Consider the following 26,242-nt stretch of genomic DNA (forward strand, 5'->3'; position numbering starts at 1 on the left):
TCAGGTTGACCTGGGGTAGGATTAAAAATCCTTCCTGAAAACTAGAATCCTGGACACTGCAGCAACTTGAGTCAGGAGCTCTCGGAACCCAAATAATTCATCGCTGTGGTCCCTCTGTGATGGACGTGACCTGATTTCCTTTCCCCACATGCTGTTCTGGCACCGTGATGACCTGGCCATCCTGTCCCACGGGGAGGGCTGTCAGGCCCTTTCTTCCTCCCCGACGCTGCCCTCTGTTAGGGCACACGAGTGGGACAGCAGAGCTCTTTCTTCTCGTGTTCAAGGCTCTCGAAGCTTAGAAACAGACAAGGTGAACTAAGGCAGTTTCAAGTCAGTGCTGTGCTCGGGACAAACCCCATTCCCTCTGGTGATAAGTCCATTCCCCGTCACTGACTGGGCAGCCTCTGACCTTGGTGCCTGGTAACGGTGCTTCCCGTGGGGCCCTGCGAATTCATCGGCAGGACCCTGAGACAGAAAACTGTGTCCACTCGGCTGGTGTTGAGGTCCGGTACAGCAGCGATTGATTTTCACATGTTGAATGCAGTGGAAGTGCAAGCACCCAGGACAGAGTGAGCCGTGAAAGCAGGGCCTGTCGCAGGACTCACCACGGTCCCCACACCCTCTTTCTGAGACTCCGAGTTTCTGTTGGTTCTGAACCTATATCAGCAAAACTTTGGTAGGCTGTTTTTGCTTTGCGAAAAACCATACATTTTATTTTTATGAAAGGACGCATTAGCAGTGATGCTCATCCTATGGAGAAATAGACTCTGGAAGATAATACTCTGTTTGATACTTCAGCCACAGACAGAATAGGTAATAATGAAAAGTACAGACAAAAAAGAGAAATGAGCGAAGAACTCCAATTTGAAAATTGTTATTTGTATGTACATAAATCTAGGCCTCTTCGACCATGTACTGAAAGTAAGCTAGATACATTTTCACACTTGTGAGACTTCAGATTAATTGTGCACACTGCATGATACCACACTGCGCAGTTCCCTCGTCCACTCACGTCTCCTGGAACATTTACTCTGTGTAGGACCTGTACTGATGTGCTGTGTGTGCTGGCGTGGCACAGCCAACACACGTCACACGAAACAGCTGTGGCCCGTCCCCCGGCTGCTGCACATCCAGTGCATTTCATACACATTCACTTAATTTTTAAAAATTAAGTTTAAAGTGTATAAACCCAGGGAACCACTTATTACCAAACAAAGTTGTACTTTGGGAAGCATCTTCTTAGCCCTGGGAGCCAACTCCTAGTGAGCGCGCCAGCGTCCAGGTCCCCAGGCTGGAAGGGGAATGGAGTGGGGGTGCACCTCTTCCCTGTACTTCTGTGTGGTTTTGGTCTCACTTGGCCTGTTTGTGTTGTCAGAGTTGCCCAGTCGCGTCATCCGTGTCTCCACCTTTTCTCCCGAGGATGTTGAGGGTCAACCCACCTTGTAGGTTATGACCGAAGTGAAAATGCAGGATGAGAATATTTAATGTTGCCTTGTAACATTAAATATTGGGAAATAGTTTTAAAAGACGTTCAGCTCTGGGAAACTCACTCACATTGTAACTGGCGTCCACATTCAGTTAAGAGGGAAACCTCCTCAGCAGTCACTGCAGGACTGGAAACTCAAAGAAAAGGCAGCAGCGTGAAGCCCGGGTCTGACTTGCCCCGCCTCGGTCCGCAGGCACATGCGGCGGGCCCTTCAGGAGCAGTGAGAACGCTGCCGCCGCCCCAGCTGCCCTCCTGAAAATGCCTGCTCATCTCCATTATGGGGATACATTATTTTCTCCACCAAGGAGCCAGGGACTGCTGTAATTCATTCCTTTTGTTCCAATATTTTTTCTCATAGAAGCAAGTTGTCAAGGAACAAAATGGATTATTTTTTGAGGCTTTAGAACTTTTCCCTCCATCAGATGCCAAAAACCTGGGGCACTGTTAGACCACCTGGGAGAATATTTGCAATTTTATGAGAAACTTCAGTTATACCGAAAACAAATCATGCTGTTGAATACTTCCATTTAACCTCTGTGATTTGATCATGGTCTGATTTACGACCACTCCTGACCTGGAGAAGATGCGTAATAATCTTATTAGGAGGTAACCGGTATTTCTCTGCGACTCTGGGCAGTCAGACATGTTTGCATAAAGGAAAATTCAGACTGTGGGGCTGCTCTTTTTCTTCCCCCTCCTTAACCTTTCTTTGTGACCTTGGAATAATTTAAAGACTAAGCAGAGGGTTGAAGGAGTAATTTTAATTTAAGACCAGTCGGAGATTGTAAACAATGTGCGGCAGAGAACCTTACCTTTAAAGAGGCATTTTGAAGTGTGAATTCCCTTAGTGAGATAATTTCAAAAGATCTGTTCCGATCTGCTTAAAAAAGCAAATCTGCAGTAAATTTGAAATGAAATTGTTTTTTTCCTGCACCTATTCTGCCATCATTGTCTGGAAACTTCTGGCGTAGTTGTCAAGGTTTCCTTTTTATGTTGCGATAGGAGACGGGACTAAATGGCACACGGAGGCAGTCCTCACAGGGCAGTGTACCCGGAAGGAGGGGGCCAGGGAAGAGCTCGTGAGGGGTGGGGCACGCACTGCCCAGTCCACCGAGGAGGGCCTCCAGGGGGCGGACTGACCCGTCTTTGTGAAGCACGGCCCTTCCTGCCTCTAGGTCCCTGTATCTTTGTCACTCGACATTTTTTCAACTGAACATCCTCATCACTTCTGAAATAGTCCTTACTATAGGAATGCGGATGCTGGAGGAGGAAGGTGAGAGGGGTCTTCGCCCAGGGAATTTGTTGTACAAAGAAGATGATTTGACATACTGGCTACTTCTTGATCCTCCTGCCTCCCATCCATCCCGGGCAGCTTAAGTCACGGAAGGGGACTGGGGCCTCAGAGTGCAGCGCAGACCCTGCCCTGGCGGGTCTTGGCATGCTGTACCCGTGCAGCGCGCAGACATGGCAAAGGGTATCGTCGGCTTTCGTCCTTTTCCCCTCCAGAATACACGGTGTGCTGCCATTTCCCGGGACGTCTTGATCACCATGTTGATATGTTCTGTTGAGTCCAGAAAGAATTGATCTTTCTAACTTCCTTGCCTCTGTCATTGATGGAAGTGATAGGGTCCTTCCTGGACCGGTTGTTCCTTAGCGCTGTCCTCCTGGAACCCTGTCTCACAGAGGAATTGGCGAAGGAAGCGAAACTCCGTGGTAGCCCTGGTGGTGGAAGGGCACTCAAAGATTGTTGGGTCTAAAAGGAAGAATCAAATGTTGCTCCCCAATGTTAAACAACCCCTCAAGGGCGGACGGAAGGGTCTTCTTTCTGTTTTTCTGAAACTGTGTTGCGATGACAATACGGTTTTGTGTGTCTGTGTGGTTTCGTTTCTGTTCTGTTTTTGACCTCACAGGAAGAGGTTTAAACATGAAGGCAAACCTTTTAGGTGTCAGCATGGCTACCACAAAGCAAAGCTGCCTCTTTTTTTTTTTTTTTCGTTTCTCTGCTTCCATTTAGGCCTATCACATAATTTAAGAAAAAATAAAAATTTAACCGCAGGCGCTCTAACTATAGTGTGAAAAAAACCCTGATCGATTTTGTTTTCGCAGCACGATATTATCAAAGATTTAAGAAACAATTTTGCCAGCATCGGAGAGAACTCTCTGGTAACAGCATTGATGTCTGTGTTGGTTGCTTTTGGTTTAAAGGTTTCTTTTTTCATTCGTTTGAGCCCATTTCTTCCCCCTCCTTTGAGTTTATTTATTTTTCATACTCTGTAACCAGCAAGCCTTCATTTTTTAAACCTCTTCCATCTTCCAGTGTCTCTGCCGAACTTTGATGGAAAGTTTATGGCAGCAAAGCGGTCCCCTCTGCTGCAGCTCCTCCTGCTCTGAGGTCACGTGTGTTTTGGCCGTTGTGTTTACGGACATGACACTAACTGAGCGTTTCATGTCCATCGACTAAGCTTCTCTACCACGCCATTGATGGACTCGCTGTCACAGGGCTCTATGCAACTTTCATTCTGCAACTTATACTGCTTAGTCCCGCCTCAATTCTCCAGCGAACTGGACAGCTCAAGTGAATGATTCTTCCAGTCTTGAACTTGCTGTGCCTTTATATTTTCTTTCCCTTTATTTTCTTCTTTACGTTTTCAGTGGTAGCTTGAGTGGCACAGACCCAACTGCAGCCATCGCCCAGCAGCACCATGCAGCATTGTTTGTTGCCACCAGAGAGCACAAAATATAAAGGCACAGGGCTGCTTTAGTCTGGGGGGGCGGCCCGGGGAGAGCTCTCTCCTAAGTCTGCTGCTTAGTCGAAGCCTACTTTTTACCCATCTCAGCTTTCAGTTCTGCTTAAGCTCTAGCACGTCTCAGTGAACGTGGCTCTGTCATTCAGTGGTACCTTGCAACCCGAGCCGTTTGCTGAGCAGTATCAAGTCATGGCCATGACACGGGAGATTATTCTAATGTGACAAACATGCACAAATGTGTAACTCAGAAAGTGCAAGTTTCGATGGCAAAGTACAGCTACTGCCAAACTATGGTGCAGGCTTTGGACTAATCAAATCATTAAAATTGAGACAATCCATTCCTGGTAAACCAGCTGACTTAAAACCCAAGACTCGAATATGTGAACATCTATGTAAATAGCAGTGTTGGTGTCGAAATGGTCTGTGATGTTGCCATAGAGCCCGTACATGAAGAGATGACTAAAAGTGTGATTTATAGAAGCTGCTCTGCTGACTGATGGCCACAACATAAACGATTGGGATTTGTGTTCAGGAGAAGGAGATGGAGAAGCAGAAGCTTCTGTACCAGCAGGCCCGGCTGCACGAGCGTGGCGCCGCTGAGATGGTGCTGCAGACGATCAGCGCCAGCAAAGGTGAGCCCGCGGCCGCACGGCGTCTTCCCTTTCCCAGGGAGCCCTCCCTCGGTCAGGCCCACTGACCCGCCCAGCGCCCGAGTTTCTGGGTCGTGTCCGGTCGGTGACAGAATGGACGTGAGACCATCTTTACTCAGGGCAGTCTTGACTCTTGTTTCAGAGTCTTTTTTAAAGGTGTGTTTTATTTCTACTCAAGAAGTTTTGGAAATTCTACTGTGACCCACCTCTAGTGAGCTGCTCATACTAGCCAGGTGGCAGACGTTCCCCGGGAGGGGCCCGGGGTACTCTCAGCATTGTGCCCGCATGGTCTTTGTCACAACAGCGGGAAAGCAGCTGCAGGCACTGTGGAAGCGAATGCTGTGGCTGTGTTTCAATAAAAACTTTATTTACAAAAACCTGTGACAAGCTGGGTTTGGCCTTCAGGCCCCAGTTTGCAGATCTTTGATAGAAAAGTGTAGGCTTTTAAAGTGAGTCCTGCCCTGGCTGGCATAGCTCAGTAGATTGAGCATGGGCTGCGAACCAAAGGGTTGTAGGTTCGATTCCCAGTCAGGGCACAGGCCTGGGTTGCAGGCCAGTTCCCCAGTGGGGGTCACATGGGAAGCAACCACACGTTGATGTTTCTTTCTCTCTCTTTCTCCCTCCCTTCCCCTCTCTAAAAATAAATAAATAAAAATCTTTAAAAAAATAAAGTGAGTCCTTTTTAACAATTAAAGTAGTGCTGCTATTATATTTTTAGTAGCTAGCCATTTCAGGATGATTTTCCTTACATTAATAATATTTCATTTTTGAAAACATTTTTACTATAATTCATGATAGGATGGAAAATTAATGGTGGCACACTCTAAATATGGAGGTTATTTCTAGCTCTAAGATTAAAGTGAAGGTGACTAACATGAAATAAAATATACTATATGATAGTATATTATAGTTGGATTTACAGTTTTGCCATTATTAATTGAATAACCTCAGACTGGTACTAGCCATCCTCACAGAACTAAGCTGTAACGTGCTAAGTGAAAGTGATGAAATGAAACTCATGAAAGTTGCTCAAACACAAAATTGTGGATGGGGTAAGGGAGTGTGTTTTCCTTATGGAAAACTTTAAGTGGCTTATATGAATTTCAATGTTATTTTAATAGACAGTTTTGAATTTTAATAATTTTAGGTCTCAGTAGTTCAAAATCAATAGTTTTTTTCATAGCTTTTAAAATCTGTCCTCACATAGTTTTAGTTCTGTCTGTATTATCCAAAATTTGATAAAACATTGATGGCAAAATATGCATTATTACTTTTAAAATATCTTTTTGGGTATGTACATCAATCTGTCCCCTTCCACCATCATAGAGATTTGTAGGGGTGGGAATAATTTTGAAAGGGCACATTTTGAGGTAGAACAGGCTAATGTCCGGAACACTGTTGTTTATACTCCACAGGGGAGACCGGACCGATGGTGGCTGCTACTCTGAAACTTGGCATTGCTATCCTAAACGGCGGCAACTCCACAGTCCAGCAGGTAATGTCTGCAAGCCGCTCCCATGATGCACCTTTCAGCAGTGGACCATGGAGTCCACTTGCTGGACTACTTGAGTCATTCTAAAAGCACTGCTAATTGCAGGGCATTTTAGTTTATATATGAAATACGTCTTTATCTATGGTCACCTTGTTCCACATCCAAATATTTCCTGGGACACCAACTCTTTAGAATCTTAAGTCACACATGTGGCATCGTCACCTGCAGTGCTCACTCCAGGGGCCTGCCAGCACTGGCTGGAGGGTTTCATAGTGAAGGTCAATTCTCTGTGGCCCGGTGGGGGGATGTGCTGCGTCAGGTCACAGCTCCCGGCAGGCGACTACCTGGGTTTAGTTGTGTGTTTGGTGGGAAGTGTGTTCCTCAGCCAGCACACACACAGAATGCACCGTCAGGAATTATTTTAGTTGTGATTATTTCTAGCCTCCTCCACAGAAATGGGAAAAAGTCACTTTTTAACCAAAAGTTTGGTTATCTTCTGTCTTGGATAGCTCAAGTTTTGAGCTATCTTCTGTCTAAAAGTTAGACATGGTTTGGGCTGAGGTTTCAGTAACTTCAACTAGGGCGACAAAGGATGACATCTGAAGGCCAGAGTCTGGGAGCTCATTAAAATGAGGGAACTTGAGTGACTCAAAATAATCGTCAGAAACAGATTGTCACATGCTGTGTGCCGCACACCTCGGGCCACCATCACAGGGCTACAGGGGGGTCCTAAACTTGGACCCAAAAGTTCTTATGCTAATGAAAAACAGCAAAACAACATGGTTTAAGTAGCAGATTGTGTTATTGTAAAGTTAAAATCTCTTATTTTTATATTTTGGCATCTGTAGGAGAAAGAATGGCTAATGAGCATGGGACTAATAACCATTCTTTCTCGGGTGAGTTTTTGTGAGGCAGGTGAAGGGCTACCTGGTAGGAGGAAAGAAAGGCTAATGAAATCCTTTGAATGTTTGACGTCGGGTTGCTGTGAGCCTCAGAATCACCACCCTGAGAAAGGCCCTAAATGTGCTGCCAGAAGATCCTGGAGTCTAAGGAAAGTGAAGCTGAGAAAATTTGGTGAAGTTTGGACCAGGTTAAGCAGCAATGCAGTGTAGCAGAGAAACTCATCTGCACATTTTTCTCAAGTTGCCCACTTTGTTCTGTGAAATACAATCATTGCCCTTGAGGGCCGGGAGTGGGCCCAGGCGCCGTCCAATCCTGTTCCCAGCTCTGCCTGCGTACCACCTCCAGCGGTTCAGTGATTCCCGAACTCCATCTGTGTGGTGTGTGCAAACACATGAAGTGGAACTGCACAGGTGTGCCAGGGAAGCCAAATGCATTGAAATGAGGTCACCCAGTGCTAACAAAACAAGTTTCCTATAAAATGATATGTTTATGAATTCTTTAAGTACAAGATCTAGTCCTTGGTCTAATAAGAATCGAGGAGAAATGATCAGTCTGAATATTTTGAAATAGCGGTACCGGCTGTGACATGTGCAGGGAGTGCCCGGAGTCTCCGTCAGTGGCACGGCAGTGACCACCGACGCTCTGGTGTTGTGCGTGGGCCGCTAGTTGGAAGGGATGCCACGTTTCAGTTAGAATGTAGGGAAAATAGAGATCTTTTTTCCCATCCAACGTATGCATACCCTTTTTTGGATTTCCATAGTGAATGACTGTGTGACTTTAAGAAAAGGAAAAAAAGAAAACCTGCCTAATCTCTCCACAATATTTGTCAAATAATTTCTCTTGCTTTGTGTTGTACTTGAAAAGAACTTAATGGTATAGTACACATATTGAGAAATTCTTGCAGCCAAGAGAACATCATATGGAAAATTACAACCATTGAGTAACATAAGAATAAACTCTGTTTTATGTACTCACAATTGTACACCTACTTCTGTCAACCCTTGTATGTCCTTGCTGTTTCCACAGATTTATCCTTTCTCTCTAAGCCTTTAGATATATATTCTGTCATCTCCCTTTGACCCTCAAAGCCATATATGTTTTAAGAGACCAATGAGTAATAAGTGCTTCATGTTTGATTAGACCAATAACTTATCAACACCCTCCTCAACCCCAAGTGGCTTTGTGTTTTGTGCATCTCTGTGTGTATAGCTATGTGGGTGTGTAAATATGTGTAGGTAGGCATATGCATATACCCACACACATGTTCAGATAAACACACAAGCATATATAGGGACATGTGAGGCACACATGCATGCACATACAGGGCTGTGTGCACACACGTGCTTGTATATGTGTATACCATGCATGTGCGTGTATGTCTATAGTCATACACACGTGTAGGCACAAGATATGCGAGGACGTGTATGGCTATGTGCACATGTACCATTACACGTGTACACGTGTCTACAGGTGTGTGTATACATACCTGTGTGTAGGTATATAATGCATATGTACTCACATATATGTGTTTCTATGCAGCTTTTACATATTTAATTTCATATTACCTCTGACTCTGATTTCTGAAAAAAGATCACTACCGAAATTTTGACGGTTTAGCTGAGCCCAATGTGAACAGCATGAGTCACGGGAATGATTCCCTTTTCAAAATTTGGAAAAGATCAGCACTCTCTCTTTTCCGGAGCCTTGGTGCGCCTCCGGTCGTCTCACCGCCCTGTGTTTGCCTGTGTGAAGCCTCCGGTGCGCATTGCCGCCTCTGGGAAGCAGCTCCATGTCGATGCGCAGCGGCGAGCTCTGTCACACTGTGTTCAACCCCAGCGTCCAGGCATCACTCTGAGGACAGAGGAGAAAGATTCAAGAGTGAGATGATTCCCACCAGGCCTGGGCTGGAGACCATGCTAATGGAAACCGGGCTTCCGTCCAAGCCGCCAGCACACGGCCGTCACAGCTCTGCTCAGGGGCTCAGGGGCCGCACTTTCCCATGGAGCCTGTGACTGGCAACCAGCAGCCCTTCTTCCCAGTGAACTCAAAGCATCTGAATCTCCAGAGACTCCAGTAGAGATGAGGAGAGGATGAAGGGTGACTCCCCCTATGTGTATGATGTTCCTGGGGCTCAGCAAAGCAGCGCCCTGCTCCGAGCCCTGTCCCTGTGCCGCACGCAGACTTGGACCACTCTCTGGCTGGGACGCGCGGCCACCGTTTCGTGGGGAAGGTGACACTGGCAGTACCTGTGTGCACTGAATATCATGTTGTCTTTATTTCACAGTAGGAGGCACACTTTTGTTGTTTTTTTACTCACCAGTAACAAGAGTCGGGCTCAGTGGCCTTGTGGTTTGTGTTTACTGTAGAAAATGCTCGACTACCTCAAGGAGAAGAAGGACGTGGGCTTCTTCCAGAGCCTGGCAGGCCTGATGCAGTCCTGCAGGTGAGTGCATACCTGTCTCCATTCCCGCTCGGGGGGGCGGGCACCTTTCAGAGTGCGTGTCTTACACTCTGGACAGTCGTTATACACAGGAGGTCTTTCAATGGTTAAACATGCTTTAAAGGGGAGCGAAAGTGGCTGTTTTACTTTCTGCCTTAGTGTTAGGTGTTAGTAACATTTTAATTGCTAAATTTATCACTGTTAATAATTATTAGAATAATCTCCCCTGTGCTCAAATAGGGACCTTGAAAAATTAATGTGCATTGTGCATCCTTGAATGAATGGTGTATGATTTTTAAAAGAGAAAAATGAAAATTCTGTTTAGTTTTATTTGGGAGCCTGTGAACCATTTCTCACTTTTCCTAAATAAGTGGTCCTTAACCAGTTAATTTATGGTAATTACTTTCTATTTTTATGACATTTAAAATTATTCAGGCATTTGACGAAGGTACGTGACATCCAGTTAATGTGACAAGCTTTCCCACCTGGAAAACCACGGTCACTATAATTACATTTAAGTGCGTCTGCCACCTCTCTGATGCACTCCCAAGTTGAGACCCCCCGGGGCCTTGCACTTGCCCTTCCGAGGGTCGTTTGCCCCCTCGGCCTGGCGAGAGGCCGGTCCGCCACCAGGAAACAGGGCTGGCAGGCATGGGACTGGGGTGTGTCCCAGTGTACGTTACCATTTGGTTCACGTTTCAAGAGATGCAGTTTCAGACACTGGCTCTTGTGAGGAAAGAAGATTTGGTGTAGCGTTGCTGGGTGCTTCTCTTCCTGTCGCTGCAGTGTCCTCGACCTGAATGCGTTTGAGCGGCAGAACAAAGCTGAAGGACTTGGAATGGTGACCGAGGAAGGATCAGGTATTGATTTTACTTAAGTTAACAGGGCCACCTGTGCCCCTGCCTTCCCGACATGGGCCAGCTAGCCACCACCTCGTCAGGACGGAAGGGTGTGAGTTATCTTCAAATGGACAGAATGCTCATGTGATTCATTTAAAAGCCCCTAATGGGGCACTCACAGGTCACACCCAAACCCAGCCTTACATGAGGTCATCCTCTCCTTACTGCTCCACGTCTCCCGTTGTGGCCTGACCCCTGGTTGCATGGTAGAAAAAGACGCTTATTAGAGAATTACCCACAAAATGAGGAAGCTCATAGATGATCCAGGTGAGAGAATGGGGCACCAGCAAGCAGGCTTTCCGGCCCCCATAGCTCCCTGCCCCCCATCCCCTCCCTAGCACAGTGGTCCTATAGCTCACGGATCCAGCTGTCTTCGCAGGTTCAGATTCTCTGCTGAAAGACCTTAAAGAGTAATATTTGTTCAGATAATCCACCTGTGCACAAAAATGATCCACATATTCTTGAGTTTTTCTCTCTATAACTAGATACATATATAAACTAGAAAAGTTAGCGCACAGTGCAGTTAAAGCAAAAAGACCTATTGTTGCACATTCATTTTAATATTTATTAAGAGAAATCAATATTTTTGTTTTGATTCAATTTTATTCTTTTGTGTCTTAATTTAAACTCGTTTCAGGGAGGCCTTATGCATTTATCTGTCTTTGGTCAGGTTTGGAGTTATCTTGTCAGTGTATGAGGTTTGGAGCACCGAGTCTTCTATAAAACTAGTCTTGCTGCAGAAAATAAATTTCCTCTCATCTGCATTTGTAGTCTGCTTGCTGCAGTGTGACTTCATTTTCTGCCTGGCAGCTGAGTGTGCAGGTTCCCTCACCAAGCGTCAGTCATACTGCAACTTAACTGTGTTCGCCACCTTGAAGAAAAATCACTGGCAGCAACGTGCTTAGGTTTTCTCAATACCAAGGAACGACTTCTTCCTGTTTGTGCCAATCGTCACAATCTCCGGCCTGCGGGCCTGCTTGTCTCACCCAAATTTGGGGCACTTTTCAGTGTAAAGTGCCTAAAAATGAGTTCTCTGTACAAAGTCTGACTTCCTTATTTTGGAATTAGAAATCTTTCAGTTTTCCTCGAAGTTCCTACTCAGTGTTCCGTAGTCTGGAATGCAGTCTCAGGAGTCACCCTTAGCACTGTCCCTGTCGGCTCCCACGAGGGACTGGCGGTGGCCCAGGTTGCGTTCCTGGGTGTCCTGTTTGTTGTCAGCCAGACTGGATTGGGGTAGCACTTGTGACCCCCCGTCAGAAACTGGGTGGGAGCGACCACTCTGACGTGAGAATTTCTACTTCTCTCCCTGTGGGGTCGCTTTGCGTTGTCTGTGCTGATTCAACACACCCCCCAAAATAACCGCCCGAATCGATTAACATGTTTTCTATTGTATTTCCTTACAAACAGCAAAACCAAACCAACATCTCACCTGTTCTTCTTCCCCATTTCCTTTTCTTTCAACTACTGTCAATGCACTGTCCTCCCTCAGCCATCACTCATGAGCATGGTAACTATTAAAAACGAGCTGGCTTTCACTTCTTTGCTTCTTGATTTCATGCTAGATTTGTGCGCAGCCTTGCTAGTGACAATCTGTGTGCATCTTTCCTTTCATAGACCATTTTAACAAGTAGATTATTTAATATCTACTATTATGCATCCTGTTATTTTTAAATGTATGTACCAAGGCTCTCCTTCTTTTTCTTTTTTGTGAGGGTACTCAGTTATTAAAATATTAGACATGGAGAGGCAAGAAGCATATAAGTTTTATGTTTTTGGATGTGTTATGTTCTGTTTCTTTAATTTTAAAAATTCTGGTGGACCCAGTGTTTGTGACCGATGTGGAACTGAATGCACCTGGGTGTGTGCAGCGCCCCCCTGTGGTGTCTCTGTCGGGGACACACCGGCTTTATGGCTGGCCCGTGGGAGCACCGGAAATCGGTGGGCACGTGGGCGGGCCGGGCTGCACCCCACTGCTGCCCAGGTTCCCCTCCACACTGAGGGTGGCAGGTTTTCTCTAGTCCTTTGAGACGACCACTTGTTAAAAACCTTTTTAACATAAAAACTAACTTTTAGCCTTGAAACTGAATTCAGAGAACACTAGGATAGTAGGAATATTGACTCTCCAAAGTCAGAGAGTAACAAAGATGGCACTGGGGTTTCAAACAGCCTCTAAAAGACCTACTGGACAGTGGAAATAACGAAGGGAAGAGGTGACACCTGTTTTCACACTAAGGCTAGCTAAAGCGACTCTGCGTTTGGCCTACTTTAAAAATGCATTACGTGGCCATTCTTTTGATATTCTACAAAGGTTAAGGCACAGCCATGGCCTCCTAGAAGGAAAGTCGATCTTTCCTTTGGAACGGCGTGTGGAAAAGCCCGGGGAGTCAAAGCCTGGCGCTGACGGCATTGCTTCTGGGTTTGAGGCGCCGAGAACATTTACTCCCGGAGCTGACGCCTCTCGTCTGACCTGGGTTTCCGCGGCCGTGTCTCCCAGATAATGATAGAAGGGCTCCAACTTGAACACATACACGCCCCAGGCCCCACCCACAGCCCTCCAGCAGGTGACGTGCACTTTGCTGATGAGGAAGGAGACTGAGGCACACAAGTCCCGTGGCTCGTCCCACGTCCTGCCGACTGAGGGCAAGAATGCAGGCGTCCCGCTTCCCACAGGTTAACTCCAGGCCCATGAGCCAAGCCCCTCGCCCATCCGCCACCCAGTGTCCTGTCTGGGGTGGCGCCTTCTGTCCCATTACCTGTTGGTTATTCCTTTCAAAGACCCCAACTGGTTGCCAGTCGTTGCAATGACTGTGGAAGTCTTAGAACCACTGTTGACCTTTCTGTGGTGAAAGTGGTGTCCCTCCTCTGGCGTTGAGACTCCACTAGGAAACTTCTGTTTCTTGCAGGCCTGTACGTGAAGATTTCAGACTGTTGGTGGCTGTTCCTTTTCCATTGCTGTCACTGTCATGTCGGCCTGGGGTCCTCACCCTCATTAGCTAAATTCCCCGTTTCTACAGAAGCCTGGACATCCCACTTGTGTTTAAAACACCAGAAACAACTAAAAAACCCACACGTATTTTTTCAGCAAGTGTGTCCCATAGATTTGTAGACTTGCGATGTGATCCACATTGTCTTCTCCGTATGTGTTTTAGTCATATCTGTTCTCTTTCAACATATAATGGCATTCAAAGCAAAAAATAAAAAACAAAACCTGTATGGATATTTAACATCTCATCCCCTCTTTGGGTTTCTAATTTGTTTTTCCTCAGAGCCATGTAGCCTCATCGCTACAATGTATCATGCTGAGCCTGAGTGTGCGGCCGCCCTCCTGTCCGACCTCCTGGTCTGAGAGGAGCTGTCCCATCTCACTGCTGCTCACTCTGCCCGGCCGGGGCCTTCAGAGCAAAGGGAGTTGGGGAGCTGGTCTGATTCCCCAGACACTGCTTGGTTTATATATACAAAGTTTACGTAACACATGAGCTGCCAGCTGACCCTCCTGACTCTCCACCAGCCCTTATGGGTATTGTTGCAGTGTGAGCTGCAGTACAGAGTGTTGTTTTTTATCAACTCCTCACGAGGATGCTGGAGCAGCCTGGGGGCGCTGGCCCGCCGAGACTCTGCCACTGTCCCCCAGGCCTGGCTCTTGGGGCTCCCTGGCAGCGGCAGGCCAGCGCAGCCACCTGCCCTTGCCGAGGAGGGCTTACACCCCCGTGAGTGGCTGTGCAGTGCTAGGCTCTGTTCGGGGCGTCGGAGTTCTTCTGGAGCTCAGGGTTATGTCCAGAGACTTGTAAACAAACAGCCTCAGCAGGATGCAGCACGCCTGAGGGGGTGGAGTCGCGTGGTTGCTCCTGGGGTGTCTCACACGGAGTCAGGGCGGCCTGGGGGAGGGGAAGGTGGAGAGAGGCCCCCCAGGGGACAGAAGAGCTGTGCTGAGCGTGTCAGGAACGGGACCCCCAGCGTGGCTGAGGGGGCATGGGTGGTGGGTGGGAGGCCGCGAGGGGCCTTCCGTGCCCGCCCAGGAATCTGCACTGTCCTTCTGAGGCTGTGGGCATCACTAAAGCGATCCTGTGATCATGTGGGGATGGACCTGGAATGAAATTCCTAGCATCCAGTGTCCAAAGCATGAGTCCAGTGGGACGTACTCACCCTGCAGACTATTCCCCATTTCTCAGAGAGGCTCCTGAGCCAAGCGGACTCGGCCCTGCAGCAGGGGGGGCCAGGGTGGCTTTCTCAGCGCTGTGGGGGCCAAGGTTATCCTGACTGACAGGCTGCAGGGAGTTCTGGAGAGTGGACTTCCCTGTTGCCGATCGAGGCCCTGCGGCCTGATTGCTCCCCGCCGTGGGGGGCAGCCTGGTGTGAGGTGGGCGTTGAGTCTGAAGGCCTCGGCGCAGTCAGGACGCTGATGTGTGGGATGGAGGAAGGGCAGCCAGGGTTGCAGTTGGTCACGAGTGCGGAGAGGCAGCAAGAGAAGGTTACGGGGAAGCACCGCAGATCCCATTTGAAGGCAAAGGGACGTTCGCTCCGCAGCTGCTGTGCACGTTCATCTCAGCCGTGGGGCACACTCATTTGTTTCACACGGCAGCCACTCTTGTTTTCACTGTTTCGGGATTCGAGAAGGGGATTCAGTGTGTGCACTGGTGTCAGGGTGTTGCCTTCATTTGTACAGCCGCTCTCAATGGAACTTACGGATTGTGTATCATGCCCGCAGCCATGGAAGTCCTGTATTTAGAAATACAGTTTTTGTGAACTTTACGTTTATTCCTGTTGTGATTTGCACATTCCAAAGCGGTTTTGCTTTTGGAACCACTTTGACTCCCCCAGCAGCCCCCTGAGTGAGGAGGTCAGGACTGCTAAGCCCCCCGGGATGAAATCCAGGCTGGAACGGTGAGGCAGCTTTCCAGAGCCACGCTTCCAGCACACGTATTCCTGGGCTTCTCAAATGGGCGAAAACAAGCAGGAGCTCACTCGCTAAGTAGCGACCAGTGTGTGGTCAAAGGTTGCTGGCCAAAGACTCTGCCTCCTACTCAGGAGCCATCTCGAAGTTTAGAGACTGTGGCCCAGTGGGATCTGAAAGGCCTTGTAATATTGAAGTGACCTGTCATCGCTTGTCTCCCCCCTGGGACTGTAGACTCTTGAGGTCATGTCCGTTAGTCCGTAATCCCCAGGACCTCACAAGGTGCTCGGCATGAGAGGACACCCGATGAGCTTTTGTTCAAGTTCACTGGGCTCAAACCCATGACCTGCAGCTGACGGCTGGAGGTCATTAGCCAAGCTCCTGAATTTCTCGGGCGTTCACTGCAGCACAGAGTGGGATGCACGTCCCGCGGATCGCCGTGCACCCGAGGTGAAGCGATGGGGAAGCGCACCCAGCACGATGCCTAGCACACCACAGTCACTGCCCAGACGCGGGCTGGGGAGCACTGTCTGTCAGCTGAGTTGCGGTGCCCTTTGAGCAGCCGTGTTCGGGCCATTTAAGCAGTGACGTTGAAGCCAGCCCCTCGGAATCAAACACCAGACTTGTTTCTCTATAAAAATCCTGCTGGCCCTCATTCTTCAGTGTTGCATGACACAAAGTAGATAGTTAGCCCTCTTAAGATCAGTGATGAGAATCACCCCCACAGCCGCGAGGGGCCCCGGTGTGGCCGCCCCCCAGCTCTGCAGCACTGTGGACATCACCGTGGACCTGACCGTGGGCGGGGCTGCAGCCACGGGAGCTCCCTCCTCTCAGCTCTGTTCGCCCTGATTCTGTTTTGTGTGCACACTAGGCGGTCTTTTTACTTACTCCATTTATTTTATTAACGACTACTGACAATTAATTTTTAACAGTTAAGAACAATTAAACTAAGCTTTGTCTGGACAGAAGGCCACAAACTTTGATCTGTGACGATGGCTACTCTAAGTCAATACTTTAATGGGATAAACCAATTGTGAGTAGGACAGTGGTCTTCAAGAATATTAACTTTGTTAGATCTCTAAAGTAGGACTTAGTAGTTAGTGGCTGCTTGAATAAATAAAGTCTACCTAACATCATTTCAAAGTGAAAATTTATATTTTTGAGAGTATCTTGGTCCAGTAAAATGAAGATGGCTTTCTGAAAATACAAACACACCTACTGACTATGTTCAAGCAACTACACATCACCTAGGCAGGCCATTCCTTTCTGTTGTGTTTCTGCCACTGCTCCTAATACAGAGCTTCCCACAAGTGTGAAAATGGTCCTGTGGGTGACAGAGAGCCAGTGAGGTGACCCTACACATTGTCCTCACTTACTAGAGGAGAAAACTGAGGCCCAGAGAGCCAGCCGGTCATCAGCAGTGACGTTGCAGTGACTCCCCCTTTCCTACGGAATTAGGAGTCCTGAGCCCCCATAACTAGACAGAGGCAAAGGAAAGCCCTTCACAGCCGTCATGTCGGGCATCACACAGCCATCACAAACCCCACTGTACGAAGGTAGGAGCACTTCTAACTCCATGTCGCTCCGTCTCATTACTTGTCATCAACCTCGGTGTCCACCGTCCGGTGCCCTTTCTGTCACCCCTGTCACCCTGTGGGCTGTTCTCCTGTGCCTCCTGCAGACATAAAGCCGTCACCCCGTCTGGCTGCCCTCCCCCTGCAGCATGGGCCGTGGCAGCATTTTAACCAGATGCAGATGTGTGCATCGTGCCCTTTGCACCTGGTTCACTGGGGGTGGAGGTCTCATCCTCCCGCCCCACATGGCTCTGCTGCGTGCAGTGTGCCCTCACGTAGGTGAGGTTACAGGTTTGGTGTGTGCGCACAGTCGAGAAGACGCCGTGCCTGCCAGCCGCGGCCAGACCTCATGCTGTGAACCAGTGTGCAGAGTGGGCATTTTCAGGTCCACTGGTAGCCTACGTGGTATTTATTTCCACGTCAACTGTTCTGAGCACTTTCTGTCGAGGGTCACTCGTTCCACATTGAATATGTGAACACTGAGAGAATGTATGTGGTTTACTGATTTGATTTTCTGGGGGAAAAGCACTTTAGATGGGCTCAGAAGCATCAATAACTCAATGGAACCAACTGCTAATATTTTAAGGATCATTTTAAAGACCCCTCTGATTGAAAAAGCTCATGGAACGATCATGAGTATTATCAGCGGGCAGTGCCGTCTGTCGGCCCAGACTGGTCCCCCTTTCCTGTAGTGTCATGAACTGCACACGGAGGAATGGGCTCATCAGCCAAGTAATGAGGACCACGTGAGTTTAGCTTGAGGACTTTCCACGGGGCCAATTTGTGCACCTGGTGGCTTCAATCTGGTCACCAAAGATCGTGTCTTACAGGCTCACCGGGGCACCAGTACAGTGATATCATGTACTTTTTTAAATGCTTATATTAGTTTTCAAAATGGTTTTGCCTCCTAACCCTTCCATTGTGTGAAGCCTGTCACTTTGAAAGTCACAGACTGCAGACTGGTAAGTCCATCGGCACCGTCATTTCTCCCACCCCCACTTCCGTTCCAGTGCACACGTGACCATGACCATCACATCCTGTTCTTTTTGACCCAAAGTACCCCCAGGCCCAGGATCTGTTGTTATTATTTTTCAGTGCTTACGTGCATTCATTCACTTGCCAGACAACATTTTTTTGTCATTTTGCTTTTTAAACTAATTTAGATTCCAGAGCATACACTCATATGTTGAACATTTTTTCACTGACACTTTTTGCTTTTAAAATCAGCCTGCATTCATGTGGTGATGGTTTTTGTGTGTTTGTTTCTTATGTTTTTGCTTTCAGAGTAGTTTGTGACAAAGGTACATTCAATTGGAGTGTTAGGTAGACTACCTGAGTCCTTTCTATGGCGTCATCCTTGCCCAGCCTAAGTAAATATGCTTAGTTTTTAATGTTGCAGAGTGCGCAGTTTTAACTTTAATATTTGTGCTAGGTGCAGAAATCATTTCTGTACACATCTATAAAAAAAAAAAAGAAAGAAGGAAAAAAGCTTAAATCTTCAGGTCATTTCTAAAATGTTGCCAAACCCATGCTGCTACTTTTGACAGAGAAAAATCTGAGTGTTGAGATTCAAATGTTCTTTTCTGACAAAGAAAATGTGCATCTATCTGCCAAGCGCATGGCCGTATGGGCTTCAGATAGAGGAGTGGCCATGACCTGGGACTGCTTCCGTTTGGAACCGTGGAGACCCACATGCAAGTGTGGCGCAGGTGGGGACGGCGGGCGGGCACGCTGGCTCAGGCGGTTGATGACATCTGCACTTCCCTGCAGGAGAGAAGGTTCTTCAGGATGACGAGTTCACCTGTGACCTCTTCCGCTTCCTGCAACTGCTGTGCGAGGGACACAACTCAGGTGTGTGAGACCTGAGGCGGGTGGTGGTTCCCAGGAATCTGTGTTTGAAGCCAGTAATGACAGAGGCCGTCAGTTCCCCGGTCGGCTCCCCCCGGCAGCCCGCAGCCCGCAGCCAGCCCCTGAGCACTGGGTTGTGGGCGGGCACTGGCCCTGCGCGACATGTCACACACTCATTGCTGCTTCAGAGTCCTTTGTAGCACTTCACTAGTTCTCACGAGTTGCTCCTAGGTTGGAGGAGACAGGCAGCAGGTGAAAGAGATATAGAGAAATATGTAGCTTTGCTCTCTTGTGCCCCTTCTCTGTACCTGGGGAAGGTGCCCATGGCATCCCAGACTGTAACATTTCCGCCTACTGTTGATGAACCCAGCTCTGCCCCGCTGCTGTGTCCAGTGGGACGGGAGTGAGCTGGGATTTCCTTTCTGTCTCCCCATCACGGAGCACAGTCTTCAGGAAGAAAAGACAAATACCATATGATCTCACCTATAAGGGGAACCTATTCAACGAAACAAGCAAGCAAAACAGAACCAGCGACATGGAAATAAAGAACAAACAGAGTGACAAAGGGGAGGGGAGAGGGGCACAGTAGGAGAAAGAAGGGGAAGGACCAAGTCAAGGAGCATGTATAAAGGACCCATGGACAAGGACAGTGGGGGGGGGGATTGAATGTGGGAGGTGGAGGGGCAGGTAGGGCAGGGGAGAGTAATGGGGGGGAATGGGGACAACTACAATTGAATAGCAATTTTAAAAAGTAAAAAAAAATAATTTTTAAAAAGAGAAAGGGCTACCGAGTAATGTAATCAGTGTCTCTAAAAGGTGGGATCCTTTCCTGGCCCCTTGCCCGGGGCCCTAGAGCAAGGAATTAGCAATCGTGCTGGCTGTCTCCTGGACAGAACTGAGTGTCTCTGTTCTGTGGAGCGCCCAGATAGGCTTATGGGGAGGTCACTCACTTTTTTATGGGCAGTGTGAACTATGTCATAGTACAGCTATTCTTAGCCACAACAGTTTTGCTGGAGACATCATTTGCCTGTAGAGTTGTTCAAATAAGTCATTTTAAACTTTGGAATGAGCTTTAATGGCGTCCTTTGGTCTTGTGCAGATTTTCAGAACTATCTGAGGACGCAGACCGGCAACAACACCACGGTCAACATCATCATCTCCACCGTGGACTACCTGCTGCGGGTTCAGGTACTCTGCTTGTCCGCGCCGGCGCCAAGCGGAAGGGCTGCTTGGCGGAACGACACAGCGGGTTCCTGTGTCAAGCTGGCGGGTCATGGTGTGTTTCGGTTCATGACTGGCCAGGTGTTTTGCCTTTGGTCAGCCTTTGGGAGAAGGGGCCACCTTTGTCTCTCTGTCCCCGATCCGGGCTCTCCTTCGCTCATTGTTTCATTTCTCTAAGTTTGGGTTTTTTCCCTACGTGTTTTAGCTTGAGGGCATTTTGAATTTAATTTTTGTTTTCTAAAGCATGTACACGCTGAGCTTTTTCTGCAGGTGATAGATGAACAGGGGAAGAACATTCAGAACATTCCCAGGAATGGGAAAGAAAGGCTTCCAACTACCCATGTACCCGAATTCCATAACTCTGCACTAGGTCTCTCCAGCTGTCCTAGTATTTGAATTAGTTCCAAAACTCAGCTAAACACTCAATCAGCTTAGAAAGCCTCTGGTGTGGTGGTGATCTTCACACGTTTGTTCTGCTGTGTCTGCAGGCGGGGGCCCCTGAGCAGGGAAGGCCTGTGCATTGCGTCGGAGCCAGGGTCATGCTTGGGCAGACTGCACAGACTTTGGGTTTTCCCCTCAATTTCTGAGCGTGTAAAACCAAACACTTTTTTACTTAAAGCTTAGTGGGGGAAAACACCTATTTTTGAAGCGTATGTGCACATTAAGAAGAGTTGCTGAAAATGTGTATGACTTTTTTATACGTTCCGTCTCAAAACCCAAAAGTAGTTTGCACATGAGGCTATGCTGTGTTATTTGTTTAGCTGCCTGAAATTCCTTCAGAATGCAAGTGATTGTTGACAACTCCCTGTCTGGAGAGACTGATCTTATTCAGATGTTTGCTCACAGTTGTCAGTATTTACCAGCTGTCCAGCCAGGGTCGCCAGGGGCAGTCACAGAGGCAGGGACATCCTCATTCTCACCAGGGAAGTGTCAGCAGCTGTGTTGCAGAAGCAGGAGGCCAGGTGTCTGTAACCCCAAAAATACCATGCCGCCATCCGCCTAGTTTCCGTGCTGACACAGAAAAAACACCTAACTGATCAAGGGATAAATGTGCATTCATCTTACGCATCCTCGTGTTTGGGAAGTTCAAGATCATCAGAGACAGAAGGCCATAAAGCTAAGATTTCTGCTGCTGCTCTCCAGTAGTTCCTTATATCTAGGGGACGATCCTGCCATATTGCTTCTTAGGAAAAGCGTTGGGAATGGTATTTACTTCGCAGGTATTTCTCCTCACTCCCAAATCTCCTGTGAAACAATTTCCTACGAGAGGGTCCAAAACTGGACAGGCCTGTGACAGCTTCAGAGCATGCCTTACCCTGCCGCCTCTCTTCCGCAGGAATCCATCAGTGATTTCTACTGGTACTACTCTGGAAAAGACGTCATTGACGAGCAAGGGCAACGGAACTTCTCCAAGGCCATTCAAGTAGCAAAACAAGTCTTCAACACACTCACGGAGTACATTCAGGTAAACATTTATTCAGCTCTGCTCTTTGAACAAAGAAAGAGTCCGCTGCTTAGCCTGGAATTCCACGGAACAATGCAAAGTGCCACGCGTGTGTCCTGGCCATTGTCCCATCTGTGAAGGCCCTCGCCTGCAGATGCTTAGCCAGATGAGGCTCACTGACAGATCGGGTCGAGATGTGCGTTTACACGGAAGGACACTGCTTTGCCCACCGGCAGGCTGGGGCCCCCCTCGCTCCTCGGTGGTGTGAACTGTGGTATGGGCGCTGGCTCTCCAGGGTCTGGTGCATGTTAAGCTCTCTGGGAATATCGAGGGCGGGCAGGCATTCTCCACGGCATTGCAGTATAAGTGAGGAGGGCGTTTCAGGGACACTTCATGAAAAAGAGACAAGTAGTAACCAACTGCACTTTAGTGTGTGTGTAATCATACATTCATGACGATACAGCTAAGACTCCATTTTAAACACTGGTTTGTTTTATATTCTCTTTAGGCTAATTTTGTCTTAACCTGCAGATTTTGAAAAGATTTTATAAAATTTGGGGTTTTTCAACCAGCAAACCTCTGCTGTGTCCCAGAAGGCAAGTCTGCCTTCTGTCCTTCCCGCCTTCCGTCCGTCTGCATGGACGGCCGTGCTCTGCGTCGGCGAGCCGCCAGGCTGGGGAGGCCATGTGCAGAGACGGGGTGGGGGCTCGTGGTTCACTGCCTTGGACTAGCGTGATCCTGTTGGGGAGAGTTACGGAAACACAGCGGCTGTGTCCCCGGAGTCAGCGTGGGTCCCGGGGCTGCGGCGGAACTGCGTGCAGGAGGGGCTCAGTGGGGGCCGGGGGCTCTGCTTCTGCCCTGCCAGTGTCGCACTTGTTCTGTCCTCCCCTGGGCGGAGAAGAGGAGCCCAGTTCCGGCGTTCCACAATGGAAGAGCGGCAGAGGATACCTCTCATAACTTTACCTCAGATCAAGTCGAAGCAAATTTTAAATCCATTTCAGTTCGCTCCTGTGCCTATTGCCTTATCTCCCCGGCTTGCATTATAGCCTCAGTGTTCTCGTGTGTGTCTGCAAAGATATTATCCATGTTCAGTGGGAACAATTCTGATTTACTATGATCAACTGAAGGCATTAGCCAGGGAATTTTACAGAAACCGTTAGGAAAATGGTTTCTAGGTGATAAACGAAACTTCTACGCCTGTTCAGCCAAGCCTGGGCTTTCTTAATTCCTAATGTAAGTTAGACTCCTGAATTTATATAAAGCTACAAGCATCCTTAACCTTTCATTATGTGCAAAGTTCTTTATTTTAACTCGTCTGTATGAACATGCCAGGGATGACAGGGACAGGGGCGTGGCTTGCTTATTTTTAACTTAGTTTGCCTTGTTTATGTGTGTTATATAAATTAATCACTTCTGAAGTACATACTTCAATAAAAACTTATTTTGGAGCAATGTTAGCAATACAGAGAGGTCACAAAGAGCGCCCATAGCTCCCCCCAGCACGGGCACCTGTGGAGCCGGAGTGCACCGGGTCCCTGGGCTGCGTTCAGTGACCCGGCACCGGCCTGGACTGGGTGGCCAGGGAAACCCTGGAGGTCCAGGGCTGTGGAGCCAGAGCCTCCCCACAGCCCAACGGGGCGCCTGTCACTGTGAAGGCACCACGCGGGTCCCCGGGCGGATGAACGTGCCGCCCTGGAGGCCCACCCGGCCTGACTCCTTCCCAGCACTCACCCTCCAGACGGCCCTGGGGGCCGGGCCTTCACCAGTGTCCCAGTGGAGCTTGTGCCCTGGTCACTCTCAGCTAGACAAATTCCCCTGGTCGCTTTGTCACCAGCGGAGTCTCTCTGTGCTGGCAGTGCAGTGTCACCATCCCTTTGGTCTTGTCCACCGTAGAGCCCGCCCTCACCCTTAGGCCGACCTCACGGCCTCCAGTAGACAGGCCTGGGGGGGGGCGTGCTCTGCCCTCCCCTGGCCCCCCCAGGGTCAGCCTCAGGCCCCTCTGGGAGGTGCCTGTGGGAGGAGGCGTCTCCCTGCAGGCACCTGCCCTTGGCTGCATCCAGGGTCTGGAAATGCCTCTTTACCTGCCCAGTTTCAAACCCTTCCACAGACTGCATCTGGCAGCCTGTCTGCCTTGGAATCACGTCACTCTTTTGGACAGTCTCCAGGGGCAATGTTTGGGCAGGGGGGCTCCTTCCTGAGTAGCCCATAAAACAAACATCTTTTTTTTTGTCACACTCTGTCTTCCACACAATCCAATACCAGACCTTGGACACTCAGCTTGGGTTTGTTCTCGTGCGGCCTCCTCTGTCCCTGGTCTGGGTCTGGAGCAGCAGCTTGCGACCCCCAACCGGGCAGGGGTGGCGAGTCAGGCCTGCCCGAGGACTCTTCCTAGCCGCTGCCCTTTCAGCCTCAGCCTGTTCCTAGCCTTGGGCTGGAAGACCCACTCAGCTCCTGGTCACATCACATCGTTCTGAGCTGCAGGCCTCAGCAGGAGCTGAGACGGCACAGGTTCCCATGTCAGCATCTGCAGGGCTGTCACCTTTTCCAGTCACTCTCCTCAGAGCAGTCTGGTGTCTTGATGCGGTCTCCGATGCAGACTTACTGTGAGTCACTTGTATAAAGGGATGAATAAATGGGAAATGAAGAGCTGCTGTAGAAAAGTAAAATCCCCATTACTTGTTTTTCCAGTTGATGTGGATATGTTCACAAGACCTTGAGGTCATATCCTTTTCCTTGGGGAGTAAAACTAGACGTTGTCTGCGTGCAGCTCTTCTGCCCGCAGTGGCGCGGCCTCCACAGCCCGTGGCCACAGGCTGTGGTGTAGGCCTGGAGAGTGGAGCAGGGACACGTGGATTGTCTTGGGCTCTGGGCTTGTCAGTGACTAATAACTAGTGAAGTTAATAATTAATGTTGACAAAAGAAATGTCCAAACCTGTAGAAAAAATTTCTAAGAGTTTATTTGCAGCAGACGATGCACGTTCAGGAGCAAGATCTTATGCTCTGGAGAATGCCAGTTTTGCGGTTCTTTTATACCTTTGGAGTTAAGGGGGGAACTGGAGGAAGAGTACATGAGGTGGGAGAAAGAGAGGCGGGGTTGCAGTACAGGGTCGCTAAGCCCCAGAGGGGTCTGGTTGCAGAGGTGTGTTCACCCAGATCCGAGAGCGAGCAGTGGACGGGCGGCCTGTGGGGAGACGAGCCTCCCACTGAGGAAGTCCCAGGCCTGGGTGTGACCCTGCCAGGACCTGCCCAGTCGGGGCTTTATGATCGGATCTCCCTGTGAGGCGTCTCCCTGACACTGAAGGCGTCAGTTTCATTACAGAGCCCTTTTTCACGCACACTCATTGTCAGTCTTCCGAAGTGCCAACAGCTGCGTGGCTGCAGAGCAGCGGCGCCGTGAAGGACCCACGGACGAGGATTCCTCTCGCTGTGCTTTGCCCAGGCCGCCGCACCGGGCTGCAGCGAGAGGTGCTGATCTCCTTCCACACGTGACTCAGGTTCTTTGCAGACAAGGAACCCTGTGCCGACTGACGTGGCTGGATGTGCTCTAAAAGAGGGGACCCAAAGCCAGGCAGAAATGAAATCGTTCACCATTTTGGCCAGTGTTTTATGATTTATACAGAAACAGGACATGAAAAGCCTTGAGGCACTGTTTGGGATTGAGTGTGTTAAGCTTTTCGAGGGGGCCTCTCCTCTCTCTGTCATCACTGCTCACCTTTGGCTCACACGGGGTTCTCTTCCCAGGTGACATGTGGTGAGAGACGCCGACCTGCCCCTCACTGTTGGTGTGTTTCCCCGCAGGGCCCCTGCACCGGCAACCAGCAGAGCCTGGCCCACAGCCGGCTCTGGGACGCCGTCGTGGGCTTCCTCCACGTGTTCGCCCACATGCAGATGAAGCTGTCGCAGGTAGGGTGGGCGCCCCACCACCCCGCACACGGCGCCAGCCGGTGGTCCCAGGCAGATCGGGCACGCGTCCCTTGGTTTCAGTACAGCCTTCCTTAGATCACTTCCCTCGACAGCTTTGGATGTACATTCAAGAATGTTTTCATAAATAAAGTAATTTTATGCAAGCTGAGAATAGATGGGCGTTGTTACACAGTCTGAGAACCAAAGATCTTAAAGACTTGAATATATGGGGACATAAGGCAGTTCAGTCCCTCGGCTTTGAGTGTGCTGTGTCCCTTCGTAGCCCCACCTCCCTGTGGTCACCCCTGGAAGCCCCTACCCCGCTGCGGGCAGTGGGGAAGGATTTCAAATCTGCGGCAAGTCCTTTGTTGAAGGGACTGGATTTTCTTCCAGTTTCTAAACAAGCAGCTGTTCTCAACAGTTGGTTTTTACCCACTAGTCAGAAATTTAACTTTATGAAAGTCAAAGAGAAAAACATAGCTACAAGGATAAGATTGTCCACCATGTTTTTAATGTTAATTTGAGAGCTCATGTTGAAAATGTCAACATGGTTTTCTCACTGCAGTGTCCATTTCATTTGAACCTAAGACATACGAATAGAAACATTGTTACTGTACGTCTTGGACGTAGCGTTTCTTTGCAGTGCCAGGTGTTGGGCGGAGGGAAAAATGCTACATTCCAAGTCAGAAGATTGGCCCTCACCTGTCCCGTGAGCATGGGTCTGCTCTTCCTCCCTGAGCCCCT

At 48.9% G+C, this 26,242-nt stretch overlaps 1 protein-coding gene across 2 annotated transcripts in view; it reads left to right on the plus strand.

Annotated features, from left to right (window-relative positions):
- The window catches only part of RYR2 (ryanodine receptor 2), a 544,399-nt gene that overhangs the window by 475,081 nt on the left and 43,076 nt on the right, over positions 1–26,242 (plus strand). For both annotated transcript variants that reach the window (XM_053667877.1, XM_053667878.1), the window contains exons 80-87: positions 4,766–4,865; positions 6,299–6,378; positions 9,645–9,721; positions 10,505–10,578; positions 18,853–18,933; positions 20,030–20,118; positions 21,488–21,616; positions 25,394–25,498. In XM_053667877.1, coding sequence (XP_053523852.1) covers positions 4,766–4,865; positions 6,299–6,378; positions 9,645–9,721; positions 10,505–10,578; positions 18,853–18,933; positions 20,030–20,118; positions 21,488–21,616; positions 25,394–25,498 — 735 coding nt within the window. The remainder of the gene's footprint in view (positions 1–4,765; positions 4,866–6,298; positions 6,379–9,644; positions 9,722–10,504; positions 10,579–18,852; positions 18,934–20,029; positions 20,119–21,487; positions 21,617–25,393; positions 25,499–26,242) is intronic.

This window comes from Artibeus jamaicensis, unplaced genomic scaffold, assembly GCF_021234435.1.
Source record: "Artibeus jamaicensis isolate MK-2021 breed Jamaican fruit bat unplaced genomic scaffold, CSHL_Jam_final contig_473, whole genome shotgun sequence".
NCBI classification, from domain to species: Eukaryota; Metazoa; Chordata; class Mammalia; order Chiroptera; family Phyllostomidae; genus Artibeus; species Artibeus jamaicensis.